This window comes from Oryctolagus cuniculus, chromosome 9 (genome assembly GCF_051225735.1).
Source record: "Oryctolagus cuniculus isolate XC-2025 breed Fujian yellow rabbit chromosome 9, ASM5122573v1, whole genome shotgun sequence".
Lineage (NCBI taxonomy): Eukaryota > Metazoa > Chordata > Mammalia > Lagomorpha > Leporidae > Oryctolagus > Oryctolagus cuniculus.
In genome coordinates, this window is record NC_142875.1 from 124847052 (window position 1) to 124865046 (window position 17995).

General features: G+C 51.8%; 1 protein-coding gene across 10 annotated transcripts in view; it reads left to right on the top strand.

Moving 5' to 3' along the window:
• SMCO2 (single-pass membrane protein with coiled-coil domains 2) overlaps positions 1-17995 on the top strand; it is a 64339-nt gene that overhangs the window by 24565 nt on the left and 21779 nt on the right. For 6 of the 10 annotated variants that reach the window (XR_016213651.1, XR_016213650.1, XM_089304753.1 and 3 more), the window contains one exon: positions 17544-17684. The exons of 2 other annotated variants lie outside the window; for them this stretch is intronic. Coding sequence is in view for 4 of the 8 variants with exons in the window: in XM_089304753.1 (XP_089160879.1) it covers positions 17554-17684 (131 nt within the window). In the remaining 4 variants the exon portion in view is untranslated. Of the gene's footprint in view, positions 1-16075; positions 16254-17543; positions 17685-17995 lie in introns of those variants that run through there. 2 more of the 10 variants (XM_089304757.1, XM_089304759.1) reach the window with 1 other exon arrangement.

Here is a 17995-nt window from a genome sequence, read left to right on the forward strand (position 1 = left end):
GCCTAAATGAAACCCGAAGTCAGTGTGCGTCTGATTGGAGCAGGGGCAGGGGTTGGGCTCCCTCCTCAGCCTCCCGTCCTCTTGGTGACTGTCCCAGCAGCCCTGCCCTGTGGACAGTGGCCTGCAGGGGACCAGAGCACAGACTGTTATGTTGTCACTGTCATAACTCTTCATCATTTTTTGCTAAGCGGCCCCACCTTCTCTCCAGGCCCTGGGCCCTGAGAACTGCGTAACTAGTCGTGTCGGCAGCATAGACACATTCCCTCAGTTCCTGAGTCTTTTGTAAACTTTCCAAGTCGGAGCGCTCAGGAGCCAGCCAAAGGCTGGGGCCTGGCGCTCTCAGCCTCCTGAGAAGATTCGGAACTGTGCTCAGGTCAGTACCCAGATTCTGAAAGCACAGCTTTCAGGGGCCAAGGGTCAGTCTGGGCTCGAGGGATAACCATGCCAATGCCAGCTAGCGTGGCAGCACTTGGTTACACAGCACGCCTTTGCACATGTCTTCCTGCTGTCTGGACCCAGTCCTAAGGAGCACAGGTTAGGTCAGAATCTGCGTACCACATCAATGGAAAGGTTGTAACCAGTACTTCCAGCTACAGGTGGAACACAGTAGCTTCTTACTTCGTTACAGGAACACGTAGTGGTCAGTTTTCTGTTGCTATGGTAATGACATGTCTTTGGCTGGGTACTTTATAAAGAAAAGAGGGCAGGGTGGATGATTAACACAGAGGGTAAGATCCTGTTTGGGACAACCACATCCTCTATCAGGGTGCCTGGATTTGAATCCAAGTTCTCTGATTCCAGCATCCTGCTAATGGGAGGTGGCAGGTGATGACTAAAGTGGGTCCCTGCCACTCTCATGGGAGATTTGGATTGGGTTCTAACTTCTGGCTTTGAACTGACCCAACCCTGGCTGTCACAGGCATTTCTAGAGTAAACCAACAGGTGGAGGATCTCTCTCTCTCTCTCCCTCTCTCCATATAAATATATGTAATATCTAATTGTAAGTATTATTATATTTCAAAGAGGGAGTCACACACATATAACAAACAAGAAAAGGGAAGAGGTTCCCGCACACGGCACCAGCACCTGCTGTGCTGTGGTGAGGTCTCCTCGTACAGGCATCATGAGAGCAGGCAGGAGTGTGTGAGGAGAAGAGATCACATGGCCAGACAGGAAGCCAGAGTGAGACTGGGTCTCACAAGAACGGTTGATCCCCCCGCTTTTTTTTTTTTTTTAAGATTTATTTATTTATTTGAATGACAGAGTTACAGAGAAGCAGGCAGAGACAGAGAGAAATCTTCCATCCGCTGGTTTACTCCCCAGATGGCCCCAATGACTAGGGCCGAAACCAGGAGCCTGGAATTCCATCCTGGTCACTCACTTGGGTAGCAGGGGCCCAAGTATCAAGGCTGTCATTGGCTGCTTTTCCAGGTACATTGGCAGGGAAATGGATCAGAAGTAGAGCAGCCAGGATTCTAATTGGTGCGGCAGTATGCAACACCGGGGTCACATCTGCTACGCCACAATACTGGCCCCTACTTTTTCTCTTTTAACATTAGCAGAAAAATGAGGTTGTTCAGAGCAAGCATTGAGGCGTAGCAGGTAAAAGCCATCACCTGTAGTACTGGCATCCCATATGGGCATCGGTTCAAGTCCCGGCTGCTTCACTTCCGATCCAGCTCTCTGCTGTGGCCTGGGAAAGCAGTAGAAGATGGCCCAAGTCCTTGTGCCCCTGCACCCACATAGGAATACCTGCAGGAAGCTCCTGGCTGCTGGGGATTGGCACAGCTCTGTCCATTGCGATTGGCAAGTGAACCAGCGGATGGAAAAACCTCTCTCTCTCTGTGTGTCTCTCTCTCTCTTCCTCTCCCTCTCCCTCTCTTCTCTCTTGTAAGTATGGGAAAGAAAAGGTTTTTTAAATTTAAATAATATCTATGGACAGTTAAATTTAATATTCTATATTTGTTTTGTCATAGGAACTTCTAATTCATTGTGGATTAAGTCTACGTACAAACGTTCCCCAGTTGGGTGGGACAATGGATGTTTCATCTGTCTTTGCCACTAGCCCTCCATGGTCACGTTCAGCATGTGGGCCACATCCTTATTGCCCTCAACAGTTGCTCAAGTCATCACGTCTACATCCCCGCTAGAAAGAGGGAGAAGAGAACAAAGAACATGTCCCTCCCTTTACACGCACTGCCCCAGGGTCGCACCCAGCACCTCCGCCTGCGGCTCACTGCTCAGGATGGAATCACCCGCAGATGACAAGGAGGCAGGGAGGTACTTGGCCACGATCTCAGGGTCCTCTTAGGATGGAAGAAAGGAGGACAGAGATTGAGAAGGAAGTAGCAGGAACCTGTAACAAACCTGTAAGATGAAGTCTAAAATGGATTGTTTGCACTTCCTGCTCCGTGAAAAGGAGATCCTAGCCATGTCCTGAGACTGCTCTGAGGACTGAATGACTTGATCTGTGCAAGGCGTTTGCATGGTGACTGGTGCTTAACAGACATTCCAGAAGCTTCCTCTGTTATTTCACATGCTTTACAGAGCAAGCAATAAAAATGGTGATCATTCAAAAAAATATTTCTGGGCTGGCGCCGTGGCTCACTTTGTTAATCCTCTGCCTGGAGCATCGGCATCGCATATGGGTGCTGGGTTCTAGTCCCGGTTGCTCCACTTCTAGTCCAGCTCTCTGCTGTGGCCTGAGAGGGCAATGGAGGATGGCCCAAGTGCTTGGGCCCCTGCACCTGCATGGGAGACCAGAATAAGTACCTGGCTCCTGGCTTCTGATGGGCACAGCTCTGGCCGTTGCAGCCATTTGAGGAGTGAACCAGCAGGTGGAAGACCTTTCTCTCTCTCTCTCACTGTCTAACTATCTGTCAAATAAATAAATAAATAATATTTCTGCACAGACATGGCACAGCATTTCTTCATGTTGAAGCTTCGGTTTCCTTCATGTCCTTTCAATCACTTCTCTGTGTCGCTCCCCCTCTTCGTGGAGGAACGACACAGGACCCTGCGCTGTTCTTTCGTCTGCTCGGCCCTTCCCGGGTTTGCTGCTGGTTCTTCCCGGGTTGGCTACTGACCCTTCCACCTCCGTGGAAGGGCGGTTCCCCCTGGCCACTTTCCCCACTTCCGCAGGGGAGCAGCACACCGCCGGCCGGCTCTCTCGGGGGCTGCACAGATGTTCCTTCAGATGTTCCCCTTAGATGTTCCTCATGCATGCCGTCTCTCTCCTCCTTTATAGTCCTCCTCCCGCCAATCCTAACTCGGCTGCCCACATGCCGAGTACGCTGCTCTCCTCCAATCAGGAGCAGGATCAGCTCCTGGAGGTCATCACTCAAGTTGGCAAGAGGCAGCTGTGTAGAAGCTGTTTTCTCCTCTCCCAGCGCCATATTGTGGGAGAGCAGATGCATAGAATAAGTCTTAATTCCAGTAACTCAGTCTAGTCCGGGTTGCTCCCCACAGATCCCCCTTTCTTTTTATTTTTTGGCGTTGATACGCGCCTGTCTTCGGTGTCCCGCGGCACACACTCTGCTCTACTTGCTAGAGTTGCCCACAGGTGCTTACAAGTCCTATCAATCAGGCAAACCGAATCCGGGTCCTCTCTTCGCCATGTTGTGAGGTTTTTAGGCGCTGATGCGTGCCTGTGTTCGGTGCCCTGCAGCACATGCTCTGCTCTGCTAGAACTGCCTGCAGGTGCTTACAAAACCTAGCAATCAGGCAAACCGAATCCAAGCCTTCTCATTGCCGTATTGTGGGGAGACTTATTGGTGTTGGTTCGTGCCTATCTTCGGTAACCTGCAGCGGGTAAGCTGCTAGCCGCCTGCAGGTGCTCATCGCCTTGCTAATCAGGCAGACCGAATCCAAGCTCTCTCATTGCTGTGTTGTGGGGAGGCCTTTCTCTATTTCTCTATCTCCGGGCATTCCTATTTCTCCTATTTCACTTCTATCTACCAGCATTCCTATTTCTCTCATTTCACTTCTAGACTTCTGTTTCTCTTATCCCTGCGGCTTCCCGGCGCCCGCCCCGAGGCTGCTTCTCGGCGGCTTCTCGGCGGCTTCCCGGCTCCGCGCCCGCATCGCACTAGCCCAGCGTTCCCTATCTACTTGTGCCCCGCACGCTCTCTCTGCGCGCGGCAGCCTCCGCGAGTCACACAGCCCCAGCTCACGTTTCCGCCACTAGCATTCAATCCAAGTTCCCTGGGCTAACCTGGCGAATTCAACCCAGCTCACGTTTCCGCCCCACGATTTGGCTTCCCGTCCTTTGCTCCCCGGGCTAATCTGACGGATTCCAACCTGGCTTACGTTTCCGCTTCTGGTTTTAACTTTTCGCCCCTTATTCCCGGGCTAACTCGACGAATCCCAAAGTAGCTTTCGTCTCCGCCTCAGCCTGCCCCCGCGGCTACAATTTCCCTAACATTTTTCTCTACCCAGTATGTTTCCCTAAGTTTTCTTCCAACAATATTCCTCCCTCATTTCTCCTGGCTTCTCCCCACAGTCCGTATCCGAGTCTGTTTGTTCTAGCTTTCACTTTCGCTTTCGACCTTAGAGATTTCTCCCAGCTTCCCCCCGTAGTCCGTATCTGAGTCTATGCCTAGGCTTTCAATAGCTTCTTCTGGCACCTTTTCCGTCCGGCTTTCCCCTAGGCTGTTTGCTAGTCTCTCCGATATTTTCCCACTTCTTCCCGTTTCTTCCCTCCTAGGTTTCCTATCCGAGTCACAGCACCATTATGTGCTCCCCCTCTTCGTGGAGGAACGACACAGGACCCTGCGCTGTTCTTTTCGTCTGCTCGGCCCTTCCCGGGTTTGCTGCTGGTTCTTCCCGGGTTGGCTACTGACCCTTCCACCTCCGTGGAAGGGCGGTTCCCCCTGGCCACTTTCCCCACTTCCGCAGGGGAGCAGCACACCGCCGGCCGGCTCTCTCGGGGGCTGCACAGGTGTTCCTTCAGATGTTCCCCTTAGATGTTCCTGGTGCATGCCGTCTCTCTCCTCCTTTATAGTCCTCCTCCCGCCAATCCCAACTCGGCTGCCCACATGCCGAGTACGCTGCTCTCCTCCAATCAGGAGCAGGATCAGCTCCTGGAGGTCATCACTCAAGTTGGCAAGAGGCAGCTGCGTAGAAGCTGTTTTCTTCTCTCCCAGCGCCATATTGTGGGAGAGCAGATGCATAGAATAAGTCTTAATTCCAGTAACTCAGTCCAGTCCGGGTTGCTCCCCACACTCTGTGTTCCAGGCTTAGCCCCCGTTTACACGGCATGAGGAGCGCAGCGAGCGTTGTTTCAGCAGTACCCACTCTGCACCTGTGTCCACCTCCTGTCACCAGTTCCATGACTCTGCGATTCTAATGCCTGCACTCGGGGAACAACTGATGACCACTTGACGGTAGGGTGACTGTTCACAGAATCCCTGCTCCCATATCTGGACGGGGAGCCAGACGGGAGCCTCACGGCCTGGGTGCCCCCTCAGGAGCGGATTCGCTGCCTTCTGTGAGCCGCGTGGTTGCGGACACGGTCCAGCCCTCCGGCCGGTCCATTCCCTCCTCAGCCTTCACACTGACATCACTTGGTACTGGGAGCAGCACCGACCAGAAGCAGAGCAGAGCAATGGTTCTGGGGCCTGGCCACTCCTGCTCAGCTTGGTTGCTCCAAAGCCTTGTTTGGCAGCAACAATTTTCTTAGTCTGCCCCCGCTCCGTCCATCTGTTGGCTCCTTATCCCCACCTTTTCCCTTTATAGCAGTTGGTCACTGCTAAACCTTTCTGTTCTCCTAACAGTCTAGGGGGTCTGGTTCCTGGGTAATCTGAGACAGGTTACAGCATTTCTTAATTGTCTATCGATCTGTCAATAGCATCTTTACATGTCTGTCATCTAGATTTATCTGTCCATCATCCATAGCTATCTATCCATCTATCATCTACATCTATTTCTGTAGTTATCATCTGTCTACCTACCTTCCTATCATCTGTGTCTATCTGTGTTTCTACTGTAAGTACCAGAAACAGTTCACGTATTCCTTTCCCCAAGAAAAGCAGCTGTCATGAGGATACTCAATTGAAAGGCAGAAGGACCTCAGCTTCAGAGATGAGATCCAGGAGTGCAGAGGAGAGCAGACAACAGGTGCTGGGCGCCTTTCCTGGAGGACAGTGGTCAGCGCTGATGCACACAGAGGCCCCGGGACACCAGGTATGGAAGTGGGTGAGCAGAGAACAGGGTGAGACACAGCCCGCCGTGTTCAGGGACACTAACTTAGTAGGATTAGCTTTGTAGGCTATAGTCGTTTAACCAGCTGGGCATCCATTCCGTCTTTGTTGTCTCCAAGGTTGCCTCTCTCCATGTTGCTCACAAGGTCATGGAAGACTTTCACAGGTGACTTTGAGAGTCAGACGCACCCTGCACATCACAGAAGAGAAGTAACCCCCACACGACAGGGCTTTGCTTCCGCATCAGCGCCCGGGAACCGCTGCTTCCTCCTTTGATAGCTCAGAAACCAGGCCTTGTTTTCCAAACCCGGGCCTGGAGTTGATGGGTTCTTGCAGCATGACCTGGGCCCTGTCCCACCTCTGCACAGAAATCCGAAACCCTCACTCTTTCTCCGCTGCCACTGGCGTCTCTGCCCTCCTGCCTGCCTTCCCTCTTCCCTCCTTTCTGACATCTGTGCCTACAGAAAATCATAACGGTTTCTACCACCCCCAAACAGCTGCTTTGAATCTGTGGGTGATCCTCCTACCACTTATATTTGTATGTAAAGAACAACTATAGATGTGGGTATAAAGAAGGATTAATGCAGATGTCTTTGCCAGTGTTGCCTTAGCTTCTGCTTAGTTAGTTAAAACAGGAGCTTACAAATGGAGAGAATTAATCAGCAGAACTGTCTCTTTATCTGTGTAAGTTCCAACTCCTTAACCTTGATGCTGAAGACTGCTGTTAGGGCAGGCTTTTGGCCTATCAGTCAGGCCACCACGTGCCTCACTGGAGTTCTTGAGTTCAGTTCCCAGCTCTGGCTCCTGCCTCTGGCCTCCTCTAATGCAGGCCTGAGGAGCAGCAGTGGCGACTCAGATCGCTGCCACCTATGTGGGGTTGAGTTCCTGGCTCCTGCCTCTGGCCCAGTTCATTGCCATTCACTGTGGGCCTGTGGGGAGTGAGCCAATGGATGGAAGCGATCTCTCTCTCTCCCTGTTCTCTGCCTCTCAAATAAATGGGCTTAATTTTTAAAAATACAAATTAAAAATTAAACAGTCCCCAGGCCAGTGTTGTGATGCAGTGGGTTAAGCCACTGCGTACATGTCCACCTCCCAAACTGGAGTGTGTGTTCAAGACCCGGCTGCTCTACTTCTGACCCAGTTCCCTGTTAACACACCCGGGAAGGCAGCAGAAGATGGCCCAAGTGCTTGGGCTGCTGCCAACCATGTAAGAGACCCAGATGGAGTTCTTGGCTCCTGGCTTCAGCCTGGCTTAGCCCAGGCTGCTGTGGGTATTTGAGGAACAAACCAGTGGATGGACAATCTCAATCTCAATCTCTCTCTGCCTTTCAAGTTAATTAATTAATTAATTAATTAATCTTTCAGAAAACAGATAGTTCCCCCTCCCTGGACAGCTTTCTCCCCTGTGAATAATGTCTGGCTCGGATCGCACTTACCGTGTGACACTCTTAAAACCGCTGCAGAGCTGCCCCTCCCCGTGGGCATCCTGCCGGTACGCCTTTCTCTGCAGTGCGTAGCACTTGTGTAGGCCGCTCACCGGCAGTAAACATAGACGAGCGGTGGCTGTCACTGGTCTCTAAGCTGCAGGTCAAGACTGTCCGTTCACCCCCGCCTGACTTAGCGCAGTGCCCTAGATTCAGTGAGCCTCTGATGAATATTTGATATAGAGGTGGGGCTGCTGCTACCACCACATGAAGGACTTCACACTCACGTTTTATTCTTGAATAGCCGAGGGGCTGCTGGCGTTCCTTACCCTGCTCGTTCTCATTTTGTGTGCTCTCTGATAGTTCTATAATCCCCTCTCGGATCTTACTTTTTTTTTTTTTTTTTTTTACTTTAGAGGTTTTTTTGTTTGTTTGAGAGGCTCCCATCTGCTGCTGCACTTCTTAAATGCCCGCAATAGCTGAGGCTGGGCTCGTGCTGGGCTAGGCTCTCCCACATGGGTAGCAGGGACTCAGCTACTGGAGCCATCTCCTGCTGCCTTCCAGAGTCCACGTTGGCAGGAAGCTGGAATTGGGAGCCGGAGGCAGGCCTGGACCCCCGGTGCTCTGATACGGCACGCAGTTGTCCCAACCAGCATCTTAACTGCGAGACTGGACGTCCATCTGCAGACATCACTGTAGCTTAGCGTCTATGGGAGAGGTTCAGAGATTTTTTTTTAATTTTTTTATTTATTTATTTTTTGACAGGCAGAGTGGACAGAGAGAGAGAGACAGAGAGAAAGGTCTTCCTTTGCCGTTGGTTCACCCTCCAATGGCCGCCGCGGCCGGCGCACTGCGGCCGGTGCACCACACTGATCCGATGGCAGGAGCCAGGTGCTTTTCCCGGTCTCCCATGGGGTGCAGGGCCCAAGCACTTGGGCCATCCTCCACTGCACTCCCTGGCCACAGCAGAGAGCTGGCCTGGAAGAGGGGCAACCGGGACAGAATCCGGCGCCCCAACCGGGACTAGAACCCTGTGTGCTGACGCCGCTAGGCGGAGGATTAGCCTAGTGAGCCGCGGCGCCGGCCCAGAGATCTTATTTTTTATAGCTTCTTTATTTGAAAAGCAGAGGAAGAGTAAGATATAAAGATCTTTCAGCCACTGATTCACTCCCCAGATGCCCATAATTGCTGGGGCTGGGCCCTGCTGAAGCCAGGAGCCCAGAGCTCAGTCCAGGTTTCCCACGTGGTGCCAGGAACCCAAGCACTGGAGCCATCATCACCTCCCAGGGTGAGCATTAGCAGGAAGCTGGGCCAGAAGCAGAGACAGGACTTGAACCCAGACGTTCTGATATGGGGTGTGTATATCCCAACAATAGCTGCTTAACCCACTGCCCACAGTGCTGTCTCCCCAGATACTTCCTTCATAGCACAAGGTTCAACCCAGCTTCCCTCCCTTCCCAGTCCTCCCTTGTCTGTTTTTCTTTCTCAAATTTAATTTCCTTACGAAGAAATTAAACGGTCATTTACAAAAGGGCTGGATACCAAGGGCTTCCTGCAGGTACGAAGACTGCTGCTGTCCACCTCCTACAGGCCGGGACCTCCACCCCCTGAGACTACATAAGCCCGTCCCCCAGGCTGTCGCTGCTGTTTGGGGAGGTGCTTTGTACACGGAGAATTCGTACATACTCAGAGTTCCCCTGTGAGGGAGATGTCCTCCCATTCAGTTGATGGGAAAAGTTGCCCTCAGGTGGTGAGTAGAGTGCAGATAAAGAGGCACGTTCAAGTCAGGTCAGTGTAGCTCCTGGCTTCACCAGAATAGGAGAATAGACGGAGATGTTCTGGGGACAGGCGTCTGACATAGTGGTTGAGGTGCCGCTTGCAACACCGGCATCTCATATTGGTCTTGAGTCCCAACTCAGCTCCTGACTCCAGCTTCCTGCGCACGCGCCCGCCGGGAGGCAGCAGCCATCGTCCCAAGTACGTGCACGGGTCCTTCCACCCACACCGGAGACCCAGGTTGGGTTCCGGGCTCCGAGCTTCAGTCGGGCCCAGCCCTAGCTGTTGTGGACATTCAGGGAGTGAACCGGCAGATGGGAGATCTGTGTCTGAGTGCCTTTCTCTGTCTCTCTGTCATTCAAATAAATAAAAATTAAAAATGTGTCTGTTAGGAGCTCCTCCGAGGGAAGGTGCCGGGGAAAGTTCAGGCTCCCAGGAGAATATCAGTAAGCACGTGTTTGCGCCTTTCTGGGTTCAGTTCCTGAAATCCCTGTGTCCCGGGGGATGCCTCTTGCTCTCTTATCCAGGACTTAGGATTTGCTCAGTGATCAGTGTCCCTCTTGCGAGGAAGGTGTCACTTCACAGGACTGGCAGGGCCTCAGGTGGCCTGGTGGTGGGCACACGGGACAGCTGGGACCGGGGTGGGACATTACTGTGTTAGACTCAGCTGCAGGACCAGGAAAGTTGGCTTCCGCAGAGCTGAGAGAGCCTGGATGGGAGGGGGCGGCTTAGGAAAGCGGTCAAGCTCACACTGGGATTCCCCAGTGGCTGTGGTCTCTGCTGGTGAGGTGTGCTCCCCGGGGGGCCTGCAACTTCACTTGCATTTCTGCGATCTTAAAAAAGATTTCCCAAGGAGCGACCCATGATGCAGTGCTTTGAGCGGAGAGATGAGCTTCGGCCCTAGTGTGAGACCCGAGGTTGCTACTCCGACCCCACCAGAGAGATTCGGTTAGTGGAGGCTCTGAAAATGCAAAGGTAGGCCCCGGTGGGTGTCAAGAAGCCCCAGCGCTAGGGTCTGTCCCTGCCAAGTTCACATTGAAGCTGAGCTCCTCAGGGCAGGAGCACCAGCGGTGGGGTGGGGCCAGGGGGTCTTTAAGAGGCAAGGAACTTGTCAGGAGCCTCTGCCACCTTGCTGCCGGGCTGGGGGTGAGTGCGTTCCCAGCTTGAGGGGATGGATTTGCTCCGGGGAGAGCAGGTGTTCTACAGCGAGGCAGCTCCCCATGCTCAGCCCCTTCTGCCTGCAGCCGTTCTGCTTCTGCACCTGGAATTGAGCAGTGCCTGGCCCTCACCAGAAGCTGGTAGGAACACCAGGCTCCCTTTTTTTTTTTTTTTTTTTTTTTGATTGGTGAATTTATTTAAAAGGCATGGTTACTGAGAGTGAGAAGAAGAGAGAGAGAGAGAGGAGACAAAGAACTCTTCCACCAGCTGGTTCACTTCCCAAATGGCCACAACGGCTGAGGCTTGGCCAGGCTGAAACCAGGAGCCTGGAACTCCATCCTCGTCTCCCACATGGGTGCAGGGGCCCACGCACTGGAGCCATCTTCCACTGCTTTCACAGGCACACGAGCAGGGAGCTGTGCCCGATCCGGCGCCCATACGGGATGCCAGTGTTGCAGGCAGTGGCTTAGCCCTCTGCACCCTAATGCCGTTGCCCAACACCAGGCTCTTGGATCCCTAGACCTGTGAGTTAAAGGAAGCTCTTTCCCTTACATAGTTCGCAGCCTCACGTATTGTGCTACAGCAGCGCAAAAGGCACTAAGACACACACCATCCACAGCTACAGTATGACCATGAAATGTGCTGTAGCGAGAGCAACTGAGGTCTCAGATTTCAAGAACTTTTTTCTCAGAGGAAAGAGAGACATGAGACGGGGGTTCACGGCGATGGGGGAAGGGTTTTGGTTCTGCACCAGAGGAGCCAAGAGCTGCTTGCGAGGGACCAGTGCAGCAGCAGAGCTTGGGAATGTGAGTAGATGTAAAATGTCTGTTTCAGCCCAGACCGGGTCAGCTCTGGGTGGAACGCCGGCACATACACTCACAGAGCATTTTGAAAATTGCATTGCATTATGCCTGGGAACAAAGAGGAAGGGCGCTTTAGGAGGGAGGGGGGCCCCACTTTCTCTGAGATGGAGAAAGGGAGTGGGATCAGTGAGGGAAACCACGTGGCTATTGTGAGTGGAGAAGAGGCTGCGGAGGAGGGAGGACCCCACCAGCCAGGCTGGCCAGGACCAGCACATGGCTACGGAGGTGGAGGCAGGCGAGGTCGCTGCTCCCAGTGGGGGCGGCAACCCAGTGCAATGGAAAGCAGCTGTGGGGGAAGGAAGTCTTCTGAGTGAGCGGCGAGGACCCCGGGTGAAGAGTGGCCGGGGTCAGTACTACTTAGGGGCACAGTCCCTAGAGGTGGTAAAAAATGAAATCCGGTAAGTAGTGTATGTGATACTTAGAATGAGCACCTGGCACGTTGGTAACCACAGTGAGCACTAGCTGCTCTTACTCCATTGTGATGTAACTTGTCCTAGAATTTTGGGATTTTTCTTAAAGAAACATGAAGTCACTTGGGACAGCGAAAGGTAGGTCATGATGTGAGGAGCAGCCTGAGGCTGAAGACTGGTCCCGCTCGCACTGTGTGAGGACGGGGGCGGTGGGGTCTGGGCTCCTAACTCAGCTGGGGGTGTGGGAAAGCCCGATAGAAAAAGCGTGAGGCCTCCAGATGTGAGCTGTAAGCCAGTGAAATGCTCAGGGCGGTGAGGGGAACCCAAAATGCTCCCACGTGTTGCAGCTACACAATACACATTCATTCTGTTCCTTCGACAGCATTTAAAAATGTTATTTAAAAATTTTTCTTTTATTTGAAAGACATAGAGACACAGAGAGTGACCAAGAGAGATCTTCCATCTGCAAACTCACTCCCCTGTGCCCACTGTATCCAGGGTTAGGCCAGGCCAAAGACAGGAACCTGGGTCTCCCACACGGGAGGTAAGGACTACGTACTCGAGCCATTACCTCTGCCTTGCAGAGTGTGCATTCGTTAGCAGGGCACTGGATCAGCGCTGAAAGCGGGACTCAAGCCCTGCACTTCACTGTGGGATGCAGGTGTCCCAAGCGGTAGCCTAACTCCTGTGTTACAGTGCCCACCCTCACAACGTTTCCTGAGCTCCTACTTTCTACTAGTCACTTGTCTAGTGCCAAGGGTACAGCAGTGAGCAAAATAGACTTTCCTTTCCCCATGGTAACTGAATTCTAGTGGGAGCATCTTGCTCCCAAAAGTTCATTGTCCATCCATACCCTAAACTCCTTCCTTACATATTGTCAGTCTTCCCAGTGAACCAGTTAGTATGTATATTACTTCATTTTCTGTTGCTGTAACAAAATACTTGAGTCGAGGTACTTTATAAAAAGGTTTGTTTAATAGCATGGCACTGGTCTCTTGAAGGGTCCCCTGGCAGCCGCAGGGAAAGGGAACTGGTGACATATGGAAGGGATCAGGTGCATGGGTGCCCTTGGTTTCTAACAGTTGGATCTTGCAAGGTCAGTGCTGTGAGAGCAGCGTGAATGAGTCCATGACTGCTTACACCAGGCCCCACCACAAGGGTTCCACTCCCTCAACAGTCACCATACTTGGAGACCAAGCTCCCAGCCCATGAGCCTCTGGGAAACACCCTCAAACCGTAGCAGCTGATATTATTAAATCCATCTTCAGAGAAACTATTTTGTCCCAAACCAAAGAGCTGGGAAAAAAAGGAAAAAGCATGTTTTCAGCACAGACGTGATTCTAAGTTCATCATCTGTAGCTGCTTTGTGTTTTAGCTCTGCGGTACTGAATAAGTTTGGTAAAGCAATCTTAGGAAGGAAGGGGCTTATGACTTGTAAGGCTGGGATGTTTTGCCCTTCCCGTGGGCATGGAACTCCCCAAGAATGCTGGGAGAGGATGCGGTACGGAGGGAAACTTGGTACTGAAGACCTGGAGGCAGGTGGAAGTGTGCTGTGAAAGTAGAATAAGATGCAGGGTGGACTTTGAAGGACCTGAGGTGGGTGGCAGAGCCCTGAAGTGGAGGAGCAGCCCCAGTTTGCAGGAAGATTGCTGCTGTTTGCATGTTAAGTGCTTCCCCAAAGGCCCATGTGGTAAAAGGCTTGGTCCCCAGGGAGTGCTGCAAGGGATGATGGCTTCTTTAGGACTTGAGGCCTAGTGGGAGGTCCTTGGGTCAGTGGAGGCACTGACCTTGGGAGGTCGTTCTCAAGAGAAGGTTGCTATGAGAGGCTGACTTTGGCCCTACCCCCGTCTGCCTTCCGACTCTCCGTGTGATCTTTGCTCTGCGTGTGCTCCACCGGCCACCACGGGCCCCACACCAGAGCTAAAGCCTGCACCCTACCTTTTGGACTTTTGTGAGTGAAATAAACCTTTTTTCTTAATTAGTTGCCTCAGGGATTCCATTAGAGTGACAAAAAGCTGATAGGAAGGCCAATTGCTTGCCCCTTCTGCTCCGTGAGGAAGGCATGGGAGGAGTCATGCCCTTCACTGAGCCTCTGGGGAGAGCCCGGTGTGGTGCACCCCAGTCACCTTTCAGAGGCAGTAGACAGGAGGACGGAGGGCTGGCCGGGAGAAGGATTGAGTTTCCGCGTGTGGTGAGAGGAGCGAGGCAGTTGAGACGCAGGCTGCAGGGGCGTGCCTAGAACCTTCCGAGAGGGAGTTGAAGGGCTGTGTGCCACATTCCGAGGGGAGTGTCAGAGCAGGAGAGTCCAACTGCACACCTCCCTGCCTCCGGGTGTGCTACTCTTAAATGGCCTCCTCTCTGCCTTTGCTGCTTTGGGAAGGAGGCTCCGCAGCCCCACGACTTTCCTGGAGAACCTCTAGTTGCTGGCCCGCTCGCTAAATGCAGAGGTATTTGTGATCACCCGGCTGGGAGGAGCAAGGATAGCACCAGGTATTGCACAGTTACGCCACCTCTTTGTGAGCTTGCCGGGAGCCTAGGGTGATGTCCAGTCCCTGATTATTACAACCATGCTGTGTTCCGTTTCTGAAACCCCAGATTATCCAGCTGTAGGGGACTGAAGACCTGGAGACTGTTCCCCCAGAATGTAAGTTAGAGATTTCATCATCTGTCTTTCAAAGTAATCAACTACGTTTCTTTCAACTAAAACTTACGCTTCTTTTTGACTGAAACTCAGGCTTCTTCAGACTTAGGTTTTCAAAAGTGATTATGAGTTCTGGGAGGACAGGGGAGGGGCTCACTGCCGTTAGACCAAACAGGCCTGGACGCCCAGGATAGACATACACGGGAATGAAGAATTGGGTTTGTTACAAGGCACATGCTGAGTGAGGGAGTCTGGGGTGAGGTCGAGACGCTGTGCGTTTAGCAGGCTCCCAGGTGGTGCACGTGGGGCTGGGGTGCGTCCAGGTCTTGAACAGAAAGGCCTAACACTGTAACCAGCTGGAAGGCAGCTTCCAAAGAGACATTGGTTTTGAGGGAAGAAGGGTGTTAGGCAATCTGAAGATGAAGTGAGATGACGGCAAAACGTGCCAGAATTTGCGGTGTAGATCATAATAAAACTCAGGGAAAATCCTGGGTCATCTCTGAGTCTCATTTTGTTCTCCTAAAAAAAAATAGAGATAATAATATCCACCTTGGTTGACCAACTATATGGGTTGTGAGGATTAAATGGAAGTGTTGCCATGTATGTAAGTATTGTTATTGTTACTGTGTTATTTGGTGTTCAGAACCTTACTAATTGCTCCTATTTCCAATGCTTTTATTTATTTACTTATTTAAATAGATGAATGATTGATAGCATTGATGAGTGTTTGCTGTTTACTTGACACTGCATTAAGCACAGTAAAGACTGTTTGGTTTACTACTGACAACTATAGTAATAATAGAAATACGAGTAATATTAACAGGACTAATGTTGTGAGTATGGAGGCTAGGCTGTGAACTCAGCCTTCCTCTCCACAATGCAAGCTTTTCTCACTGTCGGGCTAGATCCTTGTGTGAGTGCCTATAAAAAATGAGGATGAGACATTTCTCTTCATGTTACGGGAACTGGATGAGAAAGTATGTGAAAACCCCCTGTAGTCTGTTAGAGCCAAATGTAAGCCATCGTTCAGATTCTAATTGTCATTTGCAGTGTGAGGAAGGGTGTGGAGGAAGAATGTATGTGGGCGCTTGCATTGCAAGAAGATGACTTTCTTGTAGATCATGCATGGGGAAGCCATTGAGATGGCAGAGGGCTTCCAAAACAGGGAAATTTTATTACTTGTTTCACATTCCAGTGTTCGGGCAGGAGAGACCCAGAATAAGGCAGATCTCAGCATCCATTCACCTTCCGGAGCTCGTGATTGCCTTAATGATGCCCAGTGCCTACCAGGAGACACACAAAGCCATCAGACAGGAGCTGGGGTGGAGCTGGGCACGTCACAGTCTCCTTCCAGAAGGAGAGCCCAGGTTTAGTCTTCTTTGTCCCATTCAAAGCTGATGAAGCTGCTTTAAACTTTGTTGCAGCTTCTCCATCACCCACCTCCACTGTGGGTAAGCACACAGGTCAGTCCTGCTGCAGGGTGGCTGACCAGGTCCTGGGTTGCCCATGTGGCTCTGCTGTCTGTCTGGTTCCTGGTGCCTCCCTCCTATCTCCCCAGTCCTATCTCCCTGTTCCTAATCCCTGCCGTTTGTCATCCATCCAGAAAAAAATCCCTTCCATCATTTCTCTTCCCTGTAGTCCACCATCCTCTTTGTCCCTCAGGGCCCTGAGGGCTAGGCCACCCTCCAGTTCCAGCCCAGTCTATTGCTGTCATTCATCTGAGTAGACCGAGACATCTTCTTCCTCTTAGGCACTGGGTGCAGTCCTTCCGATTTCTGCCAGTAAGTAGGAGTTAGGTTTTGTGCGTGCCTGGAGCCTGCCTGCACCTCTCTCCCTCTCGCTGTTTCCTTTCCCTTTTATTTTTCCTCACTTCTCAAGGACTCTCAGCACCCACTCGTCTGCTCTCTGGTTAATGCTTGCTTGCCTGCCTGGAGTGAGGGTTCCCATTCTTGCGTGCTGATGCTGGTGTATGTGTTGCTTGAACAAAACCTTTACTAAAAGCAAATTAAACATCTTCCCCTAAGTATTTACAGTCTGTGCTATATACACCTTGAAGCGGCAATTCACTCTTCTTCTTTTTTTTTTTTTTTTTTTTTTTTTTTTTTTTTTTGTGACAGGCAGAGTGGACAGAGAGAGAGAGACAGAGAGAAAGGTCTTCCTTTGCCGTTGGTTCACCCTCCAGTGGCCGCCGCGGCCAGCGCGCTGCAACCAGCGCACCGTGCTGATCCGATGGCAGGAGCCAGGTACTTATCCTGGTCTCCCATGGGGTGCAGGGCCCAAGCACTTGGGCCATCCTCCACTACACTCCCTGGCCATAGCAGAGAGCTGGCCTGGAAGAGGGGCAACCGGGACAGAATCTGGCGCCCCGACCGGGACTAGAACCTGGTGTGCCGGCGCCGCTAGGCGGAGGATTAGCCTATTGAGCCGCAGCGCCGGCCGCAATTCACTCTTAAGGAAGTATCCTGTATCATGTGAGATGCACTGAAAGTTACTACACAAGCTTGCTGATTATGGTGTTATTGATCCTAACAAACAGTTAGAAATAGCCTGGTTGTCAGCAGTGGGAAAAGAGTAACACAAATGTCAAATTTAGAAACAAGCAGGAAAAGATTGGCAGTGGTGAAGTGCAGATTTCCTTGTAAGTTATCTCTGGTTATTTCATAGAGTACCAGTGATTTTATTTTCTTCTGTTTTTTTCCATTTTTCACAATGTTCATATTGTTATATAATCAGCAAGAGGCTTTAAAAATGAAGCTTACACACACACACACACACAAGCTGACTGTTGAATATTCCTCTCTGATCTTCCAGTTCAAGGATTGGCAGTGCCCCTGCAGCCTCACATGTGAGATGTGTCCTTGGGGACAGCCACACACAAGTCCTTCCTGTGTCTGTCTGAGCAGGGAAACCCTAGAGGTTACTCTGGGGCCCCTCAGACAGAATAGCCATTTTGGAAAGGAAGGGGTTTGGGTCAAACTCCCTGGAGGGGGCGAAGTTAGCTTGAAGTGAGCAGAGAGGGTGTAGTGGCCAGTCCTGCCGTCAGACCCCTCTTGTCACCCTTGTCCTCGCAGTGCTAAGGAAATGGCTCTCTCGCCCACGAATCTGAAGGACGAGACGTCTCTGCCGAGGCAGACAGACGAGAAGGAGCAGCTGCTGACTGAGGGGATCGGAGGCTCTCTCCAGAAACACGACGCAGCCGAGGGTGCAGCACAGTAAGTCGGGGCGAGCTCCCGACGGCAGCGTCTGGGGGCCCGTCCGGAGACTTCCTCAGGCCAGTGGGATCAGCCTGTGAGGTTGGCAAGTTCAGGTGTGAGCCGACATCCTTCCCTGCAGGTCACCCAGTTTTGGTCCCGGGAGTGTTTTCTGTAGCGAGCAACTGTGTGGGATACTAACGAAGGCTGTGATCCAGGGAATAGTCAGTCAGCAGGTGACGAGCAGTTGTCAAGACTCTAATCTCTCTTTGGGGAAATTGATTGCTTAGTGGCTTCCAGATCTTCACTCGCTAAAGATTTAAAGGGCTTTA